The 7,530-nt window shown below is 66.4% G+C and overlaps 1 protein-coding gene across 1 annotated transcript; it reads right to left on the bottom strand.

Moving 5' to 3' along the window:
- Positions 1–1,232: 1,232 nt before the first annotated feature.
- MEX3D (mex-3 RNA binding family member D) lies at positions 1,233–7,530 on the bottom strand. The gene is made up of 2 exons (XM_088535053.1): positions 7,122–7,530; positions 1,233–2,441 (listed from the first exon to the last, which is right to left on the bottom strand). The coding sequence occupies exons 1-2, from the start codon at positions 7,528–7,530 to the stop codon at positions 1,240–1,242; spliced, it is 1,611 nt and encodes a 536-aa protein (XP_088391179.1). The 3' UTR covers positions 1,233–1,239.

Below are 7,530 nucleotides of genomic sequence, written 5' to 3'. Positions count from 1 at the left end.
CAGCGGGGATGCAGGGGGGATGCAGGAGAGATGCAGGGCGGGATGCAGGGCAGGATGCTGGGGAGATACAGGAGGGATATGCGGGAAGCAGCCGCCCCTCTTCCGAGCTCCCCTTGCCGAAGCACCAGGAGCCCAGGGCAACACTGCAGACCGCGACACACCGGACACAGCCCGGGGTTCGTATATAGTAAAAAGTCTTTATTAAGAAGGCTTTGAAGTCAAAAAATAAAACTCTTGATACAATTTTCATAACCGTCAAGTCAGCTCAGCAAATATATAATCAGTACTTTAGCCATGTAAGGTTAAAGGTCCGTTATTTTCTTTTTAAAATAAAATATATTTTAGTTTTTAAAATTTATTCAATAAAGTACATATTTTCCTATAAATTCCCTACATATACATAAAGAGGTAAAAAATAAAAAAATAAAACTAATAAAAAGAAAACGACCACAAAATAAAAAGGATATAGAAATCTGTCGGGGTTTTTTTGCGATATGACATGTTCATCGCGCCGTCTGTCCCCAAGGCGCCCCCAGCCCCTCCAGCCAAGACTCACCCTTGTCCTTTCTTAACATGTTTTGGGCAGTTTTCACATTGGCAAAATAGAAGCTAGACCTGCGTTACAAAAAAAAATATATATATAGATATATTTATAGAACCATCGAGACTCATCCAAAAAAATAGCTACATACAAAAAGAACGGATGACAAAAAATAAAAGACAAAAAAATTATAATAATAATAGAATGCTTTTAAAAAAATAAAAGACAACCCTTGCGTGTCCTAAAATAAAAAGTGCAACCGGACCTTTTCTTTCTGTTTATTTAACTTTGCAAACTGAATACTGTTATTTGGAAAGGACTGTTGAAGAACAGCTGGGCTTCCTCCCCCCAGCCGCCACAGCCGGGTTAAGAGTTAAAGCTATTCTGTAAACATTTGATTTTTTATCATCTTCCTCCTCCTCCTCTCTCTGCTACTTGGTGCCCCTTCTCCTGGTGTCTTCGTCGGTCCCTTCATCCCCGTCCCGAGCCCGCTCTGTCCCTCCCACTCCTGCTGCCCCCCGGCTTTGATCCGGTGGGAAATAAGTCCTCAATTTGTTTCCTTTTCTTTCCATCCCCTCCTGCCCCGTGTTGCCCGATCTGCTCTGTTAAATGAAAAGGTTGCTCTGAACCGTTGCAGGTCCTTAGACAGCCGTGTTGTGGGGTGGTGGGGACGGAGGGGCCGCGGCGCCGCCGGGCGGCTACGAGAAGATGTGGATGGCCTGGGTGGCGGGCGCGTGGCACGCGGGGCACTGCGGCTCGGCGCGGCCGCAGATGCGCAGGGCGCACTCCATGCAGAAGAGGTTGTGGCCGCAGGGCACGAGCGCGGCGATCACCTCGCTCTCGAAGCACACCATGCACTCGCGGGAGCTCTTGCGCGGCCCCTCCGAGCTGCTCGAGTCGGTGGGCGAGCCCGAGGCGGCCGAGACGCTGCCGGGCAGCGAGGAGGACGACGAGTAGCCCGTGCTGGTGGAGAAGGACGAGAGGGAGCCCTGGGCGGGCAGCCAGGGCAGGGCGCCCGCGGGCTCGCTGGGCACGCGCCGCGCCAGCGGGTGCTCCAGGCCCTCGGGCAGCGGCGGCGAGTGGCGCGGCGTGGCAGGGCCGCTGCCGCGGCGCGGCGGGCCCACGGCGGGCAGCGCGCCCGCGCGCTCCAGCGGCGCCCAGATGGCGGCCGGCGCCGTCAGGTCAAGGGCCAGGAAGTCGAAGCCGAAGTCGCACTCGTCCGCACCCGGCGGCGCCTCACCGAAGGGGAAGCCGCCGCCACCGCTGCCGTAGGGGCTGCCGGGGCTGCCGTCCGCCACGCGCCCGCCGTAATAGGGCTCTGCGGAGCCGCCCAGGCCGTCGTGGCGGGGCCGCCGCGTTGCCGCCGGGGCCTTGGCCCAGAGGGCGGCCGCGCCGCCCTGCAGGTCGAGACAGACGTCGGTGCCGTTGGAGTGGAAGTCGTTGTCGGCGTTGACGTCGACGAAGGAGCCTGTCCGCATGGTGATGTGCGCCTCGATCTCCTCGCGGGCCCGGTCCACGTTCTCGGGCATGCCCGTCACCTCGAAGACGGGCTCCTTGTCGCGGCTGGGCGTCACGATGTACGTGTGCGTCTGCTGCTGGATCCGCTTGATGGTGGCTCCCTTGGGGCCCACCACGAGCCCCACGACGCGGTAGGGCACCCGCACCTGGATGGTGGTCTGGCCCGGCAGGTTGGGCGGCCCCTGCATGGCTCCCGCCAGCCCGTTCACCTTGTTGCGTGTCGCCCGGATCATGGAGAAGTGCTCGGCAGCCGAGAGGATCTCCCGCTTGGCCATCTCCACGTCCTCCTTCCTCCCAGTGACGATGAACACGGGCTCCTCGCCCCGCACGGGCGTCTTGATGTACGTGTTGGTCTTGGCACGCAGCGCTTTGATCTTGCAGCCTGCGGAGCGAGGGGGGAGATGGAAAAAAGCAGCCGTCAAAGCCGAGAAGCCGCCGGGCGCCTCTGCCCATCGCCCGGTTCGGCGCAGACCCCGCTGGTCCCTCCGGCCACCCCCGGAGAAGCCCGCGCTCCTCTTCCTCCTCGGAGGAAGGGCAGGGCCGCGCCAGCCATCGCGGATGGGAGATGTCCAGAAGCCTCAAGGGGCTGCAGTGACCGAGCCGGGGCCACGCGTGGACGTCCGGGCAGCCCCGTTCCCTCCAGGGGCAGGGGCCGCGCTCCCTTGCAGAACCCACACGGGGCCGTGCTCTTCCCGGAGGCCGGAGCGCAGCGCGTTTACCAGGGCATTAAGTAGCATGAATAATTTACAGTAAAAAAGTTGCCAAAGTCAGCGAGCAGCAGCCGGGCTGGGTGGCACAACCCGGCTTTCTGGCTGCGCTGACCCATCCACAAGCCACATCCAGCCCTTCTGCTCCGCGGATCTCGGATGTGGGAACGAGACCCAGCCAGGGCTAGAGCCTCAAATCACCCCTTGGTGCAACCTGCCGGACACGGGAGGAAGCGTCGACTTGGCTGCCCCTTCCCAGCCCTTCCTAAGGGCAAAGCCAGGAACCTGGGTTAAAAATTAGAGGGGTGCCCGGCTGGGCCAGCTCCACCCTCCCCAAACCAGCGGAGCCGGAACGACGCAGGCGGCCACGACTCCGGTTGTCCGTGGTGGAGCCGGGAAACGGGATAGGGATCCCCTGCCCGTGGGGATGCTCGTGGGGTCCCCTGGCCGCCTGCAGCCCCCAGGGCCCTGGCAAGGGTCACACAGGGGGGTCCCAGCCTCAAAACGCGCAGACCGGGAAGGGGAGGCAGCTGGGATGGGCGGTGGGAGCAGAGCATCACGCGGGACCATCCCGTCCTGATGCCGCTCCCGGGGAGCGGGGGGCTTCCCGGCCCGAGAGGCCCCGGGAGAGCAGGGGGCAGCTCGGCGGCGCTCCGGCCTCGCCACGTGCGGGCGCAGCCCCCCGCGCCGGCGGGACCCCGGCGGCTCCGAGAGGACCAAACCCCCCGACACACGTCCGGGGCACCACGCGGTCCAGCCTCACCCACCCGATGGAAGGGGCAGCCTGTGAGCGGGGCAGGGAGCCGCAGCGGCACGAGACGCTTCCCTGCCCTCCCGAGTCTCAACAGGGCCCCCTGCGGAGGCGCCGTGGAAGCCCCCAAGGCCCCCCGTGAGCGGCCGGGTCTGCACTTGCCCTGGGCTGGCGCGTGGCCCCGATCACGCGTGAGGAGGGGAACGAAGGGACAGACTTCGCTGCGAGGCGGCGCTGAGAGCGCGGGGCAGCCGCATCGCCCCGTCCCAAGAGGGGCAGCGCGGCGGATGCTCCCGCTCAGGCGGCACTGGGGCCCGGGAGATACCCGGTCTCCGAGTTAGGGCCCTTTGGGAGAGTCCCGAATGCGCTCGGGGCCAGATTCGTGACAAGCGGAGGCTCGTGCTCACTGCAGGGCACCAGCCTCACCCTGCGGGTTGAGACGTCCCCGGCCCTGGGGACGTGCAGCAGGACCCTCCGCGCAGCCAGGACGCTGCGGTGACGGAGGCAGCAGGGACGGTGCCAGCCCTGCTCGCTGTGACGCCTCCTGGAAGGCAAAGCGGCCCATGGCTCCGGAGCAAGGAGGAATGAGGGGCACGAGGAGCTCCCAAAGGAGCAGTGCCCTTCCCGAGCCAGGCTGCGATGGTTGGGGGAGCTGCCGACGAGGGTCCCACCAAAGACATGGGGCGAGTTCAAGGCTTTGGGACGACCCCTGCCCAAGCTGCCACCCCAACGCATCACCCATGGGCACCTACAGCAGAAGGGACCCCAAGGAAGAGCCAGCCTTGGTCCCGAGTGGCCTGAGCAATTTGTCGGAGCAGGTGGAGCCGCCCGGAGCTGCTCCCAGTGTGAGCGCAGCCGCTCCCGTGGGAAGCGAGTGCACGGAGGCGGCTGCTCTCCCCATCCCCTCCCAGCACCGCGGCAAACGGGAGGCTCAGCCGAGCCAGGACACAGCCCCCAGGAGGCTCCCCCAGGCCCGGGGCGGCCAGGAGGGGACCTTGGTACCACCAGCTGCTCCTCAGCCCCAGCGCGGCCTGACACCTTGCAGGGAGCCCGCGGGAGCGGAGCCTGCACCGGCTCTTGCCCAGGCCCAGCCTGAGCTCCCCGGGGGACACGCGGCGCCTCCTCTCGCCGGGCTCCTCTTTGCACCTCTCTGCAAGCAGCCGAGGGCCCCTCTGCTCCCGGAGCTCCCAGGTCTTCTGGCAGCAGCGCCCATGTGAGCAGCAGCCGGGGCAGCCCGGGCGCGACGGGCAGAGCGGGGACCCGCTGCAGCCCAGGGCCCCGGGAGGAAGCGCTGGGGCAGGAGCAGCCCCGCACGGCACCTCGAGACGCTCAGGTCGCGCCAGAAACGGGGACCACGGGGCTGCCGCGGGTACCGAAACGCCCCTGTGCTCTGGCTGGGAGGGGAGCTGCTGCGCTTCATCCTTCCCTGCATCTTCCTTCAAGCGGCCTCCAGAGCGGCAGCTCCCCCGAGCCCTTCGCAAGGCCGAGAAGGTCCCTGCTCCGCAGACGGAGACGGGCAGGCGGGAGCAGAGCGACCGCCACCCTCGTGGCCCCAGCGTGGCAGATGTTGGTAGCCCATCGCCACCTCAAGTACCGCGGGGGACGCAGCCCGCACGGGGACAGCCCCGCAGCAGCACCCATGGCTGGGTCTGCAGCACCTGCGCGGCCGGCCCGGCCTGGGGCTCACGGCTCCCTGCCTCGACCGAGGGGGAGCCGGTTTCTCCTGCACAGCAAAAACTTGAGGAGCTGCTGCTGGAAAGCATTAAAGATCTGGGGGGAAAAGAAAAGCAAAGGGGGAAAAGAGAACCCTGAGGGAGGCCAGGGCCACCGCCCCGTGTCGCACGGCCAGGACAACCCGCGTCGGGCTCATGGGGAAGCTCTGCCCACGGCGCGCAGCAGCGCTCATCCCGCGGGAAGCGAGGGCGGACACGTCCCCCGAGCATCCTCGGAGCATCCAGCCCTCCGGATGGCTCCTTTGGCACCCAGGGGAGGACATGGGTCCCAGCCCTGAGCCGGGTACCTGGCAGGGCTCCTCCAGGGCACCCAATTGCGGAGCCTTTGTCCCCTCCTAGGCGTCGAGTGGCTACGCTCGGCCCCGGGACACGACCCACTCTGTGGATCACGAGAGAGCCGGGGCGGCAGCAGGGAGCTCCGTCCTGTCACTGTCCCAGGTGTCCTGTGTCACCCCTGCCCAGGGCACGCAGCACCCAGGTCCTGTGCAGAGCTAGACCCCACATGGGACAGCTAACTGGCCGGGGTCACAGTGGGATCTGGTTGAAACAACTAATCCGGACCCGCTCCGAAGCGGGGTCTGCTGCTCCGGATTCACGCGACGGGAGCCATCGGCGCCAACTCGGTGGCCTTCCCGGACTGGCCCTTCTGCAGGCGCGGACCCTTTTATCGCTTCAGCTTTGAGCTCCCGGACCCTGAGGTGTCCCCAGGCCGCTCGTCCGCGGTCCCAAACCCGCGTTCCCATCCCGCACGGAGAAGAGCGCCCCGGCGCCGTTCCCCAGCGGGACGGCAGCGACTCGGCACCCTCCTCGGTGCCGATGGCTCCGGCCGGGACGCTGTGCTGCTCCCTGTGGCTCCGGGGCCCGGCAGGAGCCTGGGCGCAGGCGGCTCCGCGGGCAAAGTTGGGCGTCCGGGGCCGGCCGGCGTGCGCGGCGCTGGCTCCGGAGGCGGCACAGGCCAATGGGAAGCGCGGAGCATGATGTCACCACGCTAATCACAGCGTGGCTCTGGCTAACAAAGAGAACAATGAGGCGGCCCGGCCACCCCGCTTCCCGGTCCCGGCCACCCCGCTTCCCCATCCCGGCCACCCGGATCCCTGTGCCGGTCCCGGCCGGAGAGAGCCCGGGCAGCGGCTGCCAGGGGCGTGCGGGGACCCTCCGCCCCTGGGACCAGCTGCCCCCTTGACCAAGCCCTGGATTGCTGTCCTCCAAAAAGTGCCCCCCACACTTTTTCCTTTTATTTCGATTTTTGCCCCCGAAATAGGGGAGGGTCTTTGGCTCTCGGATTCCCTGCACAGCCGACTCGGGGGTTCCTGGGACGCAGCCGCCGCTCGGCTCCGCACCGGCGGGGGGCCTTATGTGACAGGTCCGTGCAGGGAGGGGACACGTGCCCCCGTGTCCCCAACATCCCCCCGAATTCCGCCCATTGCAAAAGAGCCCGCAGAAAACCCGGGCGCCCTTTATGCACGGCGAGCCCGAAATGCCCCAGTTACCCCGATTTGGGATGGGGGAGAAAGAATAAAAAAAATAATGGAAGGAGGGGAGCAAGTGCAGCACAAATTCACGCTTCCTGCCCCGTCCCGGCTCCCGGCGCTTGCAGCGGTCCCGCAGCCCGGACAACTTTGGGCACCGGGACGGGGGGGTGTCACCCCTCCCTCCCCCCGCGCCACGGGCCCGCAGCGCTTCATTACCCTTTGTAAAGGCTAATTAAGAGAGCGGGAGGCTGCCCGGGGGGCGCTGCAGCCACAAAGGGACAAACGGCGGCGGCGGGACCCGAACCGGCGGCCTGGGCGGCGCGGGCGCGGCCGGCGGCGCCGCAGGGAGCGCGGACAAAGGCGGCGGGTCGGAACCGGCACCGGGCGGCGGGGCGGTACCTTGTCGTCCCACGATCTCGGCGACGTGCTCGGAGCTGGGCACGGGCACGCACTCGGTCATGTTGACGCTCTTCTTCCTGGCGCCCAGGGCGCTCATGTGCTCGGCCAGCAGCGCGCCCGGCGCGCCCAGGTGCGGCGCGAAGGCGCCCAGGGCGGCGGCGGGCGGCGAGGCGGCGGCCGGGGGGCTGCCGGGCTCCGCCTCGGCCTCGCCCGCCTCGCCCGCCTCCTCGAGCGCCAGCAGCGAGAGCTGGTCCAGGGCGAAGCGCAGCGCGGCCGCCTCGTCCCGCGGCGGCGCCTCGCGCTCGGGCGGCTCGTGCGCGGCGGGCGGCGGGGGGCTGAGCAGCGCCAGGCGGCGCGGCGGGCGGCGCGCGGCCTCGCCGCCCTCGGGCTGGTAGATGGAGCCGGGCAT

This window comes from Tinamus guttatus, unplaced genomic scaffold (assembly GCF_059628265.1).
Source record: "Tinamus guttatus ecotype Peru unplaced genomic scaffold, ASM5962826v1 Tinamus_guttatus_pri_ptg000610l, whole genome shotgun sequence".
NCBI classification, from domain to species: Eukaryota; Metazoa; Chordata; class Aves; order Tinamiformes; family Tinamidae; genus Tinamus; species Tinamus guttatus.
This window is presented reverse-complemented; position numbering and strand designations above follow the sequence as displayed.

Coding starts and splice junctions, on each gene's coding strand:
- MEX3D (XM_088535053.1), bottom strand. CDS start 7,530: ATGCCCGGCTCCATCTACCAGCCCGAGGGCGGCGAGGCCGCGCGCCGC. Junction 2,442..7,121: donor CGAGATCGTGGGACGACAAG/GTACCGCCCCGC, acceptor CTCGCTCCGCAG/GCTGCAAGATCAAAGCGCTG.